General features: G+C 38.1%; 2 protein-coding genes across 5 annotated transcripts in view; one reads left to right on the top strand and one right to left on the bottom strand.

Annotated features, from left to right (window-relative positions):
• The window catches only part of abca2 (ATP-binding cassette, sub-family A (ABC1), member 2), a 121,351-nt gene extending 116,146 nt beyond the window's left edge, over positions 1–5,205 (top strand). For 2 of the 3 annotated variants that reach the window (XM_084729247.1, XM_084729245.1), the window contains 6 exons: positions 204–307; positions 396–488; positions 1,333–1,435; positions 2,825–2,962; positions 3,047–3,256; positions 4,178–5,205. In XM_084729247.1, the coding sequence (XP_084585373.1) occupies positions 204–307; positions 396–488; positions 1,333–1,435; positions 2,825–2,962; positions 3,047–3,256; positions 4,178–4,213 (684 nt within the window). In that variant the 3' untranslated portion in view covers positions 4,214–5,205. The remainder of the gene's footprint in view (positions 1–203; positions 308–395; positions 489–1,332; positions 1,436–2,824; positions 2,963–3,046; positions 3,257–4,177) is intronic. The other variant, XM_084729246.1, reaches the window with a different exon arrangement.
• A 4,435-nt stretch (positions 5,206–9,640) lies between these two features.
• On the bottom strand, positions 9,641–14,562 carry paxx (PAXX non-homologous end joining factor). 2 transcript variants are annotated; one of them, XM_084729249.1, is made up of 7 exons: positions 14,369–14,562; positions 12,913–12,973; positions 12,775–12,824; positions 12,454–12,626; positions 10,711–10,761; positions 10,021–10,114; positions 9,641–9,930 (listed from the first exon to the last, which is right to left on the bottom strand). In XM_084729249.1, the coding sequence occupies exons 1-7, from the start codon at positions 14,467–14,469 to the stop codon at positions 9,882–9,884; spliced, it is 579 nt and encodes a 192-aa protein (XP_084585375.1). In that variant the 5' UTR covers positions 14,470–14,562; the 3' UTR covers positions 9,641–9,881. The 2 variants fall into 2 exon arrangements, with proteins under 2 accessions (XP_084585375.1, XP_084585374.1); XM_084729248.1 differs by having other exon boundaries at positions 12,448–12,626; positions 14,369–14,558.
• Positions 14,563–16,271: the final 1,709 nt, after the last annotated feature.

Here is a 16,271-nt window from a genome sequence, read left to right as displayed (position 1 = left end):
AGAAGAGCTAGAACAGTCTGATAACTTCAGAAAATGACATCACTTTACTGTAATGCAGCCTTTAAAATCAGGAATAGGCAACACTTATTCCATTTCACAATATAATGATATCCAAATTATATCACAATATCTAGTCTGATAATGCGATACAATATAATATAGATATATTGCCCAGGCCTAATTGTGTGTATGTTGTTTTCCAGGATGAGCCCACCACTGGGATGGACCCAAAGGCCCGCAGATTCCTCTGGAATCTAATCCTCGACATCATCAAGACTGGACGCTCTGTGGTGCTGACATCACACAGGTGAGACACCACCTGTTGTGGCTTGTCTTCACTTCTCTGCCACCGTAGTGTCTTTAATCTGTTTTTTCATGCTCTCCGTCCTCTGCAGCATGGAGGAGTGTGAGGCTCTGTGCACCAGACTGGGCATCATGGTGAATGGAAGGTTTAAATGTCTGGGCAGCATCCAACACCTCAAGAACAGGTCAGGAGGAGAAGATACACCCTCGTTTCTCCTTTAATTGTTTATAGATGTGATCTAACCTGCAGTGTTTTATACAGATCAACAGCTGGCAGTCATTTTCTGATAGATGGACTGCATTCATGCACCACTTTATTTTGTTATACTTGACCTTTTTTATTGTCATCTTACAAAGACAAACAAGGTGAAAAGACAGTATTACAATATTTGTCACCTTTCATGAAAAACACAAATAAGAAAGAAAGTATCTTAAGTTGAGTTACATATGCTCAGTGTTCTTTTTGTCTTCAGAAAAAGTTATCTTTTCACTTTAATGTATGTGATTGAATTTTCCCTGTTATTTATTTCCAGTGGTGAATTCATGGACTGTAATTTCGTAATAAGTTTCAGAGCAGAAATCCTTCAAATGTTTGTTCTTATTCTACCAAATAATACAACTTCTACATCAAAATAATAGTAATTAATATATTTTTTCTGCAGTTACTTCATGCAATTAAAGTCTGAAAAAGGCACACTAATGTTATTCCATTTTATGTTGATACTCCACTCTCTAAAAGTGTGTTGTTAAGGTGCGTTGGTGCCCAGACCTTAGTGCTGAGCTTCACTGCACAGTGTTGTGATGTTCTGCTTCTAAAGTTTAAAAGTTTCACATTTCATAATTGCACTCTTCTTCTTTCTGAAATTAAGTCATGATCTGTGGTCAAAATTTGATTACTACAGAACTCAAAACTTCATGTTATGTTGTACCTGTGCTACTATTGTGTGTTGCTGTCAAACAGGATAACACAATAAAAGAATGAATTATGTAAAAAACAAGTCATTTGTTTGTTTGTATAATCTGTTCCAGGTTTGGGGACGGCTACATGATCACAGTGAGAACCAAGAGCAGCTCCAACGTGAAGGAGGTGGTTCGATTCTTCAACAGAAACTTCCCCGAGGCCGTGCTGAAGGTACGTTTCCGGAGCTGCGTCTCTCCTTTTGACCAGTAAATCCACCAAGTCAATGAACACCAGGAAAAAATTTCCCCTCAGGTTGATCACTGGTGCCCAATATTTGTATCTTTTCTAATGACTGCAGAATTCTTGCCAAAATATCATAACAATCATCATAACAGGTCAACATTTGGTATCAACAAAGGATCATTAGACTACTTTTATTTGAAAGCTGTTGCTCTAAGAAACAAACCATTAGAGAATCATCAGCAGCTCTGTGGTTCCCCTCAGACAAGACAAGCTGGTGAACACGGTGAAGCACTGAACAGCTAATGAGTCATATTTTTCCCAGGAGGTGATGGAGACCACATTAGGTTCAAAAGCACAATGAATATCAGACCTCATCAGGTGCATCTGCTGTGTGTGTGTGTGTGTGTGTGTGTGTGTGTGTGTGTGTGGTTTCCCTTCCTCCTAAGTAGACGAGAAACAGTTAGTGCAGGTGTAAGATGTTTAAAGCATGTCAGGAAATTAATTTTTAATATCTTAACCCATTCAAAGCAGAGAGCAACACTTTTTCCTGTGATTTAGGGGGGTATCGATTCACTGAGATCACCTCCTTCTGCTATTCTCTTCTTAAGACATACTTTTATAAGAGAGCCTTTCCTGATTTTATCTAAGTTTGAACTTTTTTGCATTGTTTTTATTTCTTAAAATGTTTTTATTTTCATATTCTTGCCATTTTCCATTTTATTTAATCTGTTTTATCTGCTTATCTGACTTTCAAACCAGTCTGTTTTATTTATTTTTTTATTTTTCATACCACATAGTCCTGTACTACTGTGCTTAATACCATGAAATGCAGGGAAATAATAGATGGTTTGAATATACTCAAGTTTATGAGCTGCAGGTTTATCACCCCACTGTTCACAGCAAGACACAACAGATACTGTACCAGTCATTCAGAGGACATGTAAGAGGTCACATGACCACACAAGGCAACAGTGTAGACAAAGGTCAGCTGTTAGGACTACTTAAAAGATAAAAAGTAGCTAAGTTTAATAATAGTTCAATAATATTAACATTTACTGTGATTATTACATGGTTAATTATTTTATTTCATGTTTTGTTGTTTTAGTTTTGCAGTTGCACAGACATAATTGAAACATGAATTGTCAAACACAAACCAAATCTTATACAAACAAAAAATACTGTACACATCATATTTATTATTTAATAGAGGATATTTTATCAAGCCATCATTTATCTGTGCTTTTTAATACTGTGGTAAATATTGTATCTTGGACTTTTTATCATGGCATCATTTTAACATATGTTTTTTATTTAATTCCTAATTCCAGATCTGTATTAAAGAAAAGTCCATTAATGCATCTGTTGTCATATATGCAGGAGCGTCATCACACCAAGGTCCAGTACCAGCTGAAGTCTGAGCGGATCTCTCTGGCTCAGGTGTTCAGTAAGATGGAGCAGGTGGTGGAGGTGCTGGGAATCGAGGATTACTCCGTCAGTCAGACCACTCTGGACAATGTGAGTCAGTGTGTGACGCACAACATGCAGGACGTCAACAAAGAGAAACTGAATAAATGTAATAAATCGCTTTCTCCCGCTCAGGTGTTTGTCAACTTTGCCAAGAAGCAGAGCGACAACCTGGAGCAGCAGGAGGCGTCGCCCCCCGGTGGTGGACAGTCCCCGCTGCAGCGCATCCTCAGCCTGCTGAAGTCTCGACCAGCAAACACGGAGCTCAACGCTCTGACCAGCGAGGCGCCCGAGGAGCTGGAGAGCGACGATGATGAAGGACTTATCAGCTTTGAAGAGGAAAGGGTGAGTGCAGCATCACACCGGAGTTTTTACTTTCATTTACTGTAACATTTTTAATTTTGTAGTTAACATGAGCCACAGACGAAGCACTGGTTCAGGTACACGGGGAACTGCAGCCCCTTAGTACTGAAACAGAAAGAAAAAATAGCATGAAACACTGTTTTCCTCAGAGTAACAGTCACACTTCATCCAGAGTGTTTCTGTAGTCAAAGGGTGTTTTTTCGTCCACAAGTAATAAATATGATCTGGAGGTTGAAAATTTCTTTTAAAGGCATATCTCAACAATATGTAGAGAAACAAAACATCAGTACTAAAACCCAGAATCCTGGCTGAACATACAGACAGAACCAAATATGTCAGGGTGAAAAGACTAAAGACTTTTCAGTCAAAAAAGCATCACATGACATCACTGTGACGTCATCAGTGTTACTTCCTCAGACATTATACAGATATTTTCACACAGTATTATAACATGATTAGTTGATGAACTTTAGTCTGTGAAATTGTTGGTTTGCTTGTTTCTTATTGTGTTACTGTTTGCTATTGCAGTAGCATCATTGACCACATAATACAGGGTGACACAAACTTGGATTTTCCTTCCTGTCCCGCCCCACTCTCACAAAAATACTCCTGTCCTGTCCCAGTCCCGGAAAAATAATTCCCGTTCCATCTCGTTCCTGTAAACATTCAACATTAAACACAAAACATTCCACATGTTTTTATGTGTAAAAAAAAAAAACTCTTTATCATTGTTATGTTTCCTGCTCATGTTTTTTTTTTTTTTTTTTTGGCCCATCCCAGCCCTGTGAGGAAACTAATCCATCCCACGGGAACCCCGAAAAAATGTCCGCCTCTACCTCTTAACAGTCATCTTATAGATTACCTGTGTGTGTGCATGTGCATGTGTGTGTGTGTGTTTGGCAGGTGCAGCTCTCCTTCAACACAGACACTCTCTGTTGAACCGAGCCTCTTTACAGAGCAGAGAGACGACGGGAGTGACAGAGGGGGGAGAACCCACAGCGTTCTGTCTGTCTGAGCTCTGAGGTCTGCTGGAGGGGAGAGCAGAGCTGCTGATTTAACCCTGACGAGGACCAAAACTCTCTGCACCATGGAACTTAGGACCAGTAGTTCAAGTATTTCAGCCTCAAATTCTTCACCCCAGGAGGGACTGAGGTGGTTCGGGTCAGAGGACCCGCAGAACCCGGCCTGCAGCTGAACCCACAGCAGCAGGAGAGCTTCAAGACTTTGTCCTGGAATGTTTCCATATTTATTTTGATTTCTTTTGTTGAGAATGTATCTCACTAGACGGCTGATGGATACTATAGGTTAGCTACCTTCGTTAGTGAATGAACATATCATCGGTGATATGTTAAAAACCAAGTGTTCGACGCCACTTTGATTCGGTTGTACGCGCTCCCTGCCAAAGGGCCTCATGTAACCAGAGCGGGCCCTTCTTACTGTACCAAACTAGACCTGCCTTGAGAGCATGTTGTGATGAAGTCGATTCCCAGTGGTAATGTAATACAGTCTATTTTTCTGTGGCAAGAAGAATGATTTATTTTGGATATCGAAGCAGCTACGGAGACGTGTGTGATTTATTTTGCAATAACAGAGGATTTAGTGAAACGAAATGCACTTTGGGAGTTTGCCAGGCGTGGACCTGCGAGCGAGCTGTTGGCCTTCTCTCTGAACTTGATGTGGAGACATGAAGAACGTGAACGTGGCATGGTTATCGTCCTGATGGTGCCTCCCTTCTATCAACTTGTTTTGACACTGTACATTTGGTCTCTTTCTACTGAATGCTCTCTTTTGTGCTTTTAACATATCATTATGTTGTGGACTCTGCCAAGAAGATCCTCTATAAACCGGACACAGTGTACAATACAACAACAACAACAACAACAACAATAATAACAACAATAATAATAATAATAATAATAATAATAATAATAATAATATGTGCAACACTTTTGTTTTGCTCCTATTTTTCATGATTTAAACTAACAGATCTCAGACTTCTTCTGTGAACACTAAGGTTGCAAATTGTAAGCACTGTCCCTAACCAATCATTGGTAACATTAACAATCAATCAATTGATTAATCATGCTTATGCCAAACAATACCCAGTGTGCTTTTTCCTCCTCAATCAAAGCCATATTTCCACAACAACATAGAACATTTTCTCTGAAAACAAGACATAGCTTGTGAAACGCACAAAGAAGTAAAGGACTATAAATTGAAAACATATACTTGAATATCAGATAACATGTTATATAATATTTTCTGTTATATTTCAGATCTTTATTCGGTAGAAAATCAGTTAAATTTTACCTGATCAATCAAATTCTTAATGAGCGATTAATCTGTTGATCATTATCATGAATTAGCAAGAATCTGGGGATAACTGTCGCAGTATGAAGACACGCCAACATATCTATAAAAATCTGAGTTTAAAAAGCTTTTTTTTTTATGAAACAGTGAACAACGCTGTTATGTAGCGGTCAGGGGTTTTAAACCCAACACAAAATGAACCACTGCCAAAAAATGTCACTGTAAAACGTGCTGCCTGAGCTTGAAAAAATGTATTTGCGTCACTCAGTGTGAGACTTCTTCATATAGAGTTGATAGTGTTGTTGGTGGTGGTCTGTGGGATGTTGGTTCACTCCTCTTCAGTGGTGGAAGATGCCAACTGGATCCAGATGTTGGGGTCAAGCAGAACTGGTTGCAGCTTGTGCTTATTGTGCAGCCTTTTACTACGAGCTGGGTGAAGTAGAAAGCAGGTTGGTTTTAGTTTCACTTCCTACATTATTTTATGTCATTTACAGTCTTCACTAGGTAATTTATTCGGCCTGGGATGATACACTCATCTCACCATTCAATACAGTCACAATACTTGGGTGCAGATTCGAGATGTCATGTGATTCTTGGGTATTGTAATTTAATATCATGATTTATTTCAATTTTTATTTGCTTTTTTAACACTAGACCATGTGAAAAAGTTGAGTCATACACTTCTATATGGCTGATATTTCCATAAACACTGCACATCACATGTCAGTCAGTCTTTCTGAGTTTTCTGCTTTTAAAGGTGGTAAATAAAATACTTCTTGAAGTGAAGTAGCTGTTCCTGCTCAGTAAGCTGGTGCTATAAGAAAATAATGAATGAAAAAAGAATGAATAGAGCCCATGAAAACTGCAGACAGCACAATGTGAGCATCTAAACTAACATCCTGTACAACAGAATGATATATGAAATAAAAATGTATATACTTTTTGAAGTTAAGTGTTTCAGCTAGCTGTTCATCAAGCAGTGAACAATAAAGAAAATAGAAAATAAGAATAGATGTGCTGTTGAAGCCAGAGTAACAGATTGAGTTAGTAATGTAAAGTCAGCAGCTATTAGCTTGTTTCCTCACATCAGAGGAAATATACGCCTGAACATCTTAGCAGACATGTTGTTTTATGTGAAGCATTTGAAGTAAAGTGGATGATGCTAATTCTTGTTAGCACATCAGCAGGAATTCACATTACGTGCTAGCATGGAGCTAACACAGACTGAGAACTAGTTATTTATGTAAATAAAAAATTGATTCAGGAATCAAAAATTCGATGATACTTTAGATAATCTTTTTTTTCTCCCACCCCTAAATTTATTGAATTAAATGACGCTCTGCTCTCAGCTTTAGTTCCACCATCACTAACACACTTTTCTGATTCACTTCAATCTACAGGCACAGTCAGCACACATGTCATTTACTCAGTAACATCATGAACTAACCTGTGAAAAGCCGTTTGTCACAGACCTACACATACTGACAGACCCAACACTACAGCACTTCATCTGGAGTCAGATCATATTATGATTCTGACACTGTCTGAGCACAGCTTTATCATTATCAGCACACACACTGTCCAATATTTTGTTCAGAACATGATGCAGATTGTTTTCATTTTTTAGTATAATAGGCAGAATTTTATGTATATTTGATCCTTTTCTTAATTCAGGTTGTTCTATTTGTGTTGCATCGACACTGGAATCTTTTAACTCCCTAACATTGGTATGAGCATATGTCTCAAAAATCCTGTATGAGTCGGGCCTGTTTTCATATCATGACAGAATGAGGCACGTGGTTCACACCACTGAGCAGGATAGGTAGTGAAGACAAAGAAACTATGTGTAAATTGTTTCAAAAGTGCTTCTATTTAATATATATTTTTGATTGCATAATTAATTTCAAAGTTGCATTTAGGAAATAAACAGTATCTGTGCCCAAGTATGGTGAAATGAACTTCTGCATCATAGGTAACAGCTCTGGTGGACATTCCTGCAGTCAAAGGTTGTCACATGTGTGGGGTTGTGCGATAAAACTGAAAATTTCAGAGCGTCCTTTTATTGTGACCAGTCCAAGGCACACCTGTGTGACAGTCCTGCTGTTTAATCAGCATCTCTATATGCCACATCCGTCCACTGGATGGATTATCTGGGCAAAGGAGACATGTGGCTCTTTTGTTCCTCTCTAGTGGCTCCCTGTGGCTTTGACAAGCAAATGACTAACAGTTATTGCATTATACATTCTACATATCTATCATTTTTGTAGGCATAAAGCATCTCTAACTGAAAAAATGTGCAGCCTGAAAAAGGTTTTCATTTTTCATTAACTTGATGTGCGTAACGTGTCGGAGCCTTTCCTCTAAATTTTGGCAGCAGCTAATCTTGAGTTTCACTTGACTAGCTATGGATGCCAAAATCAAACAAGAAACGTCTCAAAGGAAATTAGAGATTTAGATTTAGCTCTAGACAGATTATTTTTTTGCTTTTTTTTTTTTTGTTGGTCAAAAACGTGTCTTTTGTCAGTAAAGGTTGCAGACCCCCGGCTTAGAAGAAGTCTGAGACGTGTCACTTCAACTTGTGAAAAACAGGAGCAAAAACAAAGGTTTTGCATTTATATTTTTGTTGATTGTAATAATAATACCAATAATGTTTCCATCTGCAGTGAAGGTAATCAGTATTCTAACAGTCTGAAACTGAGGTGAACTCTGCTCATATTCCCTGACAATAAACTGCACTACCATCACTGTGATACTAAAGGGAACTCTCAGATCAGAATACTCTGTTCAACTTGACTACAGTACATGTTTTATGATTTGCATTGTAATTTTTAGGAGGATTCAAAATGTGAAAGTCTTCACATTTACCAAAACCTGGATGTTTCTCTGACTGTCCGTTGGCATGTGGTTTTAACTGGTCTCTCTCTCTCTCTCTCTCTCTCTCTCTCTGAGTTTTGTGATAATTGAGTTGTAACGTGTCCTGTCCAGATAATTACTGTTTCACTACTTCTTTCACAGCTATTTGCGGTCATATTTTTGGTGATTATTATGGCACTGGTGGGCTGTTTTCCTACTTGAAGGGGTTATCATTAAACCAGTAAAACTGACTGTTGTAATTTTTTCTTCTTCTTCTTCTTCTCTGAGAATGTAAAGCTGGAGGGAAGTCGGTTGCTGAAATATTCAAATTACTTCTACTATAAAATACAGTTGAAAACAGAAAACAGACATATTTAAGATCATAATATGTTTTTTTGTGATTTCTTTTGGATCTTTCAAAACATCTTGTTAAAACAATAAAAAGAACACATGAAAGTATTATGGAGTCAAACACTGAAGAAGTTATTCATGTCACCAGCAACCACTGGAGTTAGGTAATATTTCAAATCTTATTTAACTTTGATCTATATTTAATATGGATTTATGAATTTATTGAATCAATATGAATTCATTTATGTACTGTGGGGGATGTAAAGATCATCAGATTCTTTATTTGGACAAAACATCTGACGTTTGCATTGAAGCTCATGTGTGATTAAACAGTTGTTTCTGAACTCTGGGTCGCCTTCAGTGGTTGTGCTTTTGTTTTGTGTGAAAAAGATTTACTGTCACCTTCCACTAAAACATGTGGAAGTAACTTGATAACCTTCCATTACTTTGGAATTACCCTAATATGAAATATAGTGAAACTGTTTAGCCTGATGTAGTGGCTTTTTTATTTGACTGCCATAAAATGTCAGAACTGGAAAAACTATTTGTGTAATTTAGGTCAAGTTTGTGTATTATCATTATATTTAGTCGAGCTCGAGAGCCTGCTGGGAAAGTGTGGTAGCTGTAATGTGACTCCAATCAGAACAGCGTCCACTTGAATGATGAAGTCTTATTGTGCCACAAAAACACACACAAGTGTTCCTTCACCTTCTGGACTCTATAATGCCTCTTGACAATATTTTGTTTCTAGAACTTCATTTTGGAAAATTTACAAAAGTTAAGTGTCTGTAAAGATGCAGAATGATTTGTTCTAAATACAATGCTATATGATTTAAACACATTCAGAAAGAATTTGTTTCACTTATTCTTTATTTCATTTCATTTACCTAATCTCATAAAAAAATCTCTTCAAAATAAGACATTCATCACAGTGACATTAAATACCATTAAAAATCATGTACCGTACAAGGTGATTTTCTTAAAAACAGCAGATACTTCATAATGTGTTCGTGGATTAAAAACATTCTTTGTTGGTTGTGCAGCAGCAGTGAGAGAAAATGGAAGAGGAGAGGTGTTTGTGTCGTCTGAAGGATCAGTCTTCATCTGCATCATCAAAGGCCACGCCGGTCGCTTGCAGCTTCCTGCAGAAACAGATGAACAGGTGTTGGTTTACGTTTAGAGATCAGAGTGATGTGAGGACTGCTGGGAGGGTAACAGGAGACACTTGGTACTTTTTAGCTCCTGGGTTGATGAGTGAAGTCCCTGCGAGTCGTTTCTTCACCGTCGCTGTGGGAGCGCCGCTCTGCTGCTGCCGGGGCTCCAAGTCTGGGGACAAAATATCATCTCTGTGAGCTCAAACAACAACTGACTGTTCAACTACTGTCAGCTCCTCTACATTTACAGCACTGACATTTCAGCTGCTTTCACTTCTTACACATCAACCAACACTTACTGCACATATTTACTCTTCAACTTACAGTGAACTCACCTTCAATTCAGCTGTTTCTCATTCACACGCTCTTAAACTATCTCTGCTACTTCAGCTTCACTTTGAGTCAGAGGAAAATACAGTCTTTGGTTTAAGGCTTTCAAGTCCACCTCAGTCATGTTTTAAAACATGTAAAATGCTCTGTAGTAATGTAGTAAATTGTCTGTTACCTTGTTAAAATGGCTTACATATAGCTGTACACTTTGCCTTCATTCACTATGTAGTATGTAAGGATTCATGAATATGCAAATGACTGAATCTGTTTTTTTTGAGACTGCTCTTGCTCACTGCAGTTTCAAAGTAAGAGCTGCTCAGACATGGTGCTTACTGCTTATTTCTCTCCTGATATGTCTTGAAACACACTAAAAATACCACATGGGCACATTAACAAGGTTAAAAACATGATTTTCAGTAGAGGTCTTCAAAAACACACCTGCGAGCCGCTTTTGGTGAATTTTCAACGGACTGACAGAGGGGGACCCACCTGAGGGGAAAGACAAAACACAGTCGGCACCGATTTCAAAGTCACAGTGAGTTTTTACTCTGCATAAAATCTCCAGTGTTATCCAAGTCCAAAGTTTATAGACATTTAAATGTACACTAACATATTTTTCCTCTGGCCTGTAGGGCTGTTTATCCATCTAGATTTTTTTTTTTCGGTTGAGTTTTGGAGATACTGTCCATAAAGCTGTCAACCACCAAAAAAATACATTTAAAAAAAATCAATACCAGTGTCCCATGACCTGGTTACTCAAGATAATCCACAGACCTTGTTGTGAGCAGTTTCATGTAACTACTTGCTTTCTTGTGTCCAGCTGAAGGTAAGTCTGCATTCATTATACAGTTCAATTTTTACATCCCTGGGCTACTAAACCTGTAACACACTGCTTCCTAAACTGTGGCCCGCCAGCCCACCAGTGGCCTTAAAGGCCATGAAAAATAAATTTTAAAAAGATTTTAAATTTCAGTTATAATTTTGAAATTACCATAAAATATTTGTGATTTTTTTAAAAGTAATAAGAACCAGTAAAAGAAGTCATGGGATGTAAATGACATGTTATTCTTCATTTATCTGTCACATTAACACCAGAACGTATCTCTCCTCATTGGTACGATCGGTCTTGACAGGAGGTCTAAAAATGAGGCAAAATGAAGGCGTGGCCCGGTGCGTTTGCTAAAACCTGGTCGAAGCGCAAAGTCTGTGGCGCAAAAAGGCACAAAACAGCTATCAACGCGTTTGGCCAAAGCACACAGAGACATGTCTCCACAATCACAAACACCTTCATTTATGTTCATTCTTTTCCCCACACAGGAGTGTGGATTAGTGGATTAGTAAAGTGTCCTTTGAACATATTTTCTATCAGAAATTAAGTGTAGATATCGAAGTTAAAAGTATGTGTGTGTGCGTCTCGCCCTTGGCGAAGGTGTGCACACACATCTCCACAATCACAAAACACCTATCATTTATTTTTAACAGCTGTGCGCGCATGTGTGTCTATAAAGTTAATCACACTAATAAGAAAAAAATAATTATTGTCATAATTATAAAGCCTAATAAATCTTAACAGACCTGCAAAGGGCGCATGGGACATGATCACAGCTGTCAGATCGTCTTTAACAGATCAGTGTCTGCGTGTTTAGAGGGATCCAAAACAAAGGATTAACAATTATGATCTATAACATACAAAATGAACAAGATTTTATATCTGACCGCACGAGACCGGCCTGAACCGGAGAGAAAAAGGTCTGTGTGCTTCTATCAGAGCTGGTTGGATAAACCTGTGCGTAATTTTGCGCACTTCAAATGTGAGAAACACTTTCTGATTGAACTCAGGTAAACATCCATGTTGCTTTGCTGCTTTGTTTGATTTGTAAATGGACTTTTTGAAAGCTGAATTGAGTTGTGGTCTGTCCATCTGATTTTGCACTGCTGCTTTTCTTGCTAAAATGACTGAATTATTGGTTACTTGCTCATTGTTTGTATGGTTTGACAAAACTATTTTTGTTCTAGTTTCTTATTTGTCAGACTTGACTCTGACTGGCACCCCACATTATCTCCCTCTCTCTGCTGTGAGTCTGCATCACACACACATCTCTTCCAGCACGTTCATGCACAACACTGAAATCCCACAATCAGAAACAGCTGCATTGAGTCACAGGAATAAAGTACATTTACTATCAGGCTGCGTGAGGCTGTCAGCCATCCTGAACAGCAGCTCCTTCAGCTCCGCTGCAGCCTGTGGGCCCTCCAGCCTGGACAGAGTCACACTCTGGTCACTGGGGCCGAGATGGAGCTCCAGACTGGTGTCATGCACCACAACAGACACGTCCCCTCTGCCACAGGCTGACCTGAGAGACAGACAAGGAATATTCTGCCTCTATTACCCAAGCTTTGTTTCACGATCATATTTAATTACAATACAATACACAATACAAATAATGTTCTGCTGTCGTACCTTGTTAGAAATAATTCATGTTACACAAAGTGTGATCTCACCTGAGTTTCAGGATGTAATCCTCTGTAGACTTCAAGGCAAACATCTGTCTCTAAACAAACAGGCAGAGTTACAACCACAGTCAGTCCTTCACTGATGCTCTGAGTGAAAATCACAGCAGGTCGGCAGGTCAGACTTACAAACTGGTTCAATGTGTCCTCAGTGTACTCTGTGCTCCAAACATCTGCAGCATCTGTCAAACTACAGCACAGCAACAAAATCATGATGAGGAAGAAAACAGGTATTAAATCACACTCAGTGTGTCCTTACAAACAGGGATGGATTACTGAATGAACACACATGACACAGGACCAGTGGGCCAAGGGGCTGAGACACACAATGACCACACATAGATACAAATGACTAGAGACACAAACTGACTATAAAGAGACACAAATGACTAAGTAGAGACACAAAATGACCACACATAGACACAAATGACTACAAAGAGACATAAAACAATCACAAATAGACACAAGTGACAACAAAAAGGCACAAAATGACCACACAAACATATATGACTACACTGACACAAAACACCCATACATAGACTCAAATGATGACAAAGAGAAACAAAACGAAAACAAAGACAAAGACAAACAAAAACAACCAAAAAGAGAAACAAAACAAGAAGAAGAAGAAACAAAATAACCACATACAGGCACAAGCAACTACAGAGAGACACAAAACAACCATAAAGAGACACAAATCGACCACAGAGACACAAATGACTTTTTTAGACACAGAAAACAACAAAGAGTCACAAACAGCTACAAAGAGACACAAAACTGCTATTATGAGATGCAAAATGACAACAAACAGACCCAAAATTATGAGACACAAAATGACAACAACACAAAAATGGTAATAACGGACACAAAAAGTCACAAAAGAATTTAAAAAAAATGATTTTTGTGTCTCTCAGAGTTCTGGTTCAGCTACAAAATGCATTATGTCATTTTGTCTCTCTTTCAGTCTGGGGGTCTGGAAAAATCCGTCCATGCTCACAAAGGATGGACATGGTAACATAAACACACAAGGACAACACAGTCTCAGAAATAGTTTTAAGGGTTCCTGACAGTTTCCAAAGTGGTAACAGACCTTCACAAATACTTCATGTGTTCATATTATTGTGTACATCACTTCTGTATGTAAATCCTACTACACTCTGTACGCCCTCTGCAGGTTAAGCGTTGTGAACCAAACTGCATTTAAATAGTGTCAATACGATGTTTCCTAGCTTGCAGGTAAATGTGAATCACTGTTAGAATACAACTGAAGGTAACATGATTGATTTAGATGGTCACACTTCAATTCGGCATATAAAATCTACATATTAAGAAACGTCTTTTGTGATTAAATTCACATTTTATGTTCAAACTAAGTTCATATCTTGGTGAAACGCACCTTGCTGAGGTACAAATAACTACGTGATGTTCATTTTTACGCTGCTTGGCGGAATATCAGCATTTAATTCAGGTCTTGTTGTTCCTGATAAACAACGAGATAATAAAAGGTCGGATTTTTAAATGGAGTTTAGTTTAGCACTCCCTCGGTTCAGTTAGAAACACTATTGAAGTACACTGTAAAACTCACCAGATGCTAAATATTCCATTTTTTCTGCGTGTATAGCAGATGAATTTAGACCGGCTCTTTTTATCCAACACAGTGCAGTAAGACGTTTGGTTCACATCCATGTTTTCCTCCACACTTCACTGCTTTTTAACGAGGAAGAACAACACAAAAGTGAACTGCCAAGTCCTCTTCTACTGCTACTTATTGTGCATTGTCTTCTTCCTGAGTTGTATTGACGGTTTCCAAACCGGCTTATGGGCACATTATCGCCGCCTATCGGACTGGAGTGTGGAGCATTTTTGTAATTTTTTAAAACAACTTCTATTCATGCATGAAACAGTATTATTAAATATAAAACACACACAAACAGCACCAATAACATCAAACTTTACAGGGGAAATGCAAACTTAAATATAGCCTGTATTTTACAACTTTTAAAAAAATAAAAAATATATATTTTCAATTATTTGAGAGGTCATAAATATCCTTCTTGTTTGTTGCTATTTTAAAAAAGTTGAAGAGATGTTGCAGTTCAGTACATAATAGATGGATACAGACTTTTAAACAAGAGTCATACTGACATCAAGTGATAGGACAAACACAGGAGTTATTAATGATACTAATTAAGGTCCTGTTCCATTTAGTGTAGCAGAGCCTTTCCAGTCAATCAACATGCACAATAGCAGCTCCCTGACTCTTAGCATCAACACAATACCTGTGTTTTGATCTCATGTCAAAATGGCTGCTGTGAAAAGGATATGACATCCGTAAACAGTAATACGATATGATACAGTGCAATACAAGACAATGCAATGTGTCAGTCTTTACATTTTGATTCAACTAATGCTACAATGCTACATTACAGTGCTCTTAGTTGCTAAAAAAATCCTGATCCTAGATTTACTAAATATAGTAAGAGTAGTGTGGAGGAACAGTGATGCTCTGTGTTACCTGCTCTCACAGTGACATGACGTCTCTGTGGGTCAGACTCGTGTCTCTGTTCTCTGCTGTCAGACATGTTATGATCTGCAGCAGCGTTTCTCATCTTTATTATAAAACACAAACTTATTCTACACTTGTGTGTTATGAAAGTTTGGTGGTGTGACGTGGTACAATGTCAGTTCTTTCGCAGTCTGTTTTCAGCGCCGTTTGTTTTGAGGAAATGAAGAGGAGACACAGGAGAGGGATGAGGGAGCGCTTGTTTTGTGTGAGAGCAGCAGCAGGCGTCCAGCGAGAGCGGTGCAGGCAGAGGCAGGAGGAGAGAGAAAACGGAGGAAAGTTACAGCAGCAGCTCCCCGATGCCCAAAATGATTCATATGTACATCCTAATGAGATGTATTGATATGATAGTGCTGCATTGATTTGTTTCCAATTCATGTTCAGCTTTTTACCGATACAGGCCGTCTGAACTGATGCACTCGTATCTAACACGTTAAAGTTCAATGCATCAGGCGCATGAGTGAATCGTTACAGTCCTATTTCAAATATATGTAGTAATTTATTATTACAAAAGTAATATCTAAGTGACATCTTCATGTCAATTATAGATAAGCAGAAAAAAATAAAAACAGACAAAACAGACAACAGACTGTCTGTACTTTCCATGAGGGCCTGTCTAGAACAGTGTTTCCCAAACTTCTTTTTTTAATGGGGACCCACTTTTTAAAAATGACAAACCATCATGACCCATAAATATACATATATATATATATATATATATATATATATATATATATATATATATATATATATATATATATATGTGTGTGTGTGTGTGTGTGTGTGTGTGTGTGTGTGTGTGTGTGTGTGTGTGTGTATATATATATATATATTATATAAACAAATATATATATATATGTGTGTAGTAATGGAGGTAAACAGGACAGAGGATGTGGATCTGGAATCAATGAGGAGCAGCTCAGTT

The sequence above is a fragment of the Lutjanus erythropterus genome, chromosome 10 (assembly GCF_056507025.1).
Source record: "Lutjanus erythropterus isolate fLutEry1 chromosome 10, fLutEry1.hap2, whole genome shotgun sequence".
Taxonomy (NCBI): Eukaryota; Metazoa; Chordata; class Actinopteri; order Lutjaniformes; family Lutjanidae; genus Lutjanus; species Lutjanus erythropterus.
This window is presented reverse-complemented; position numbering and strand designations above follow the sequence as displayed.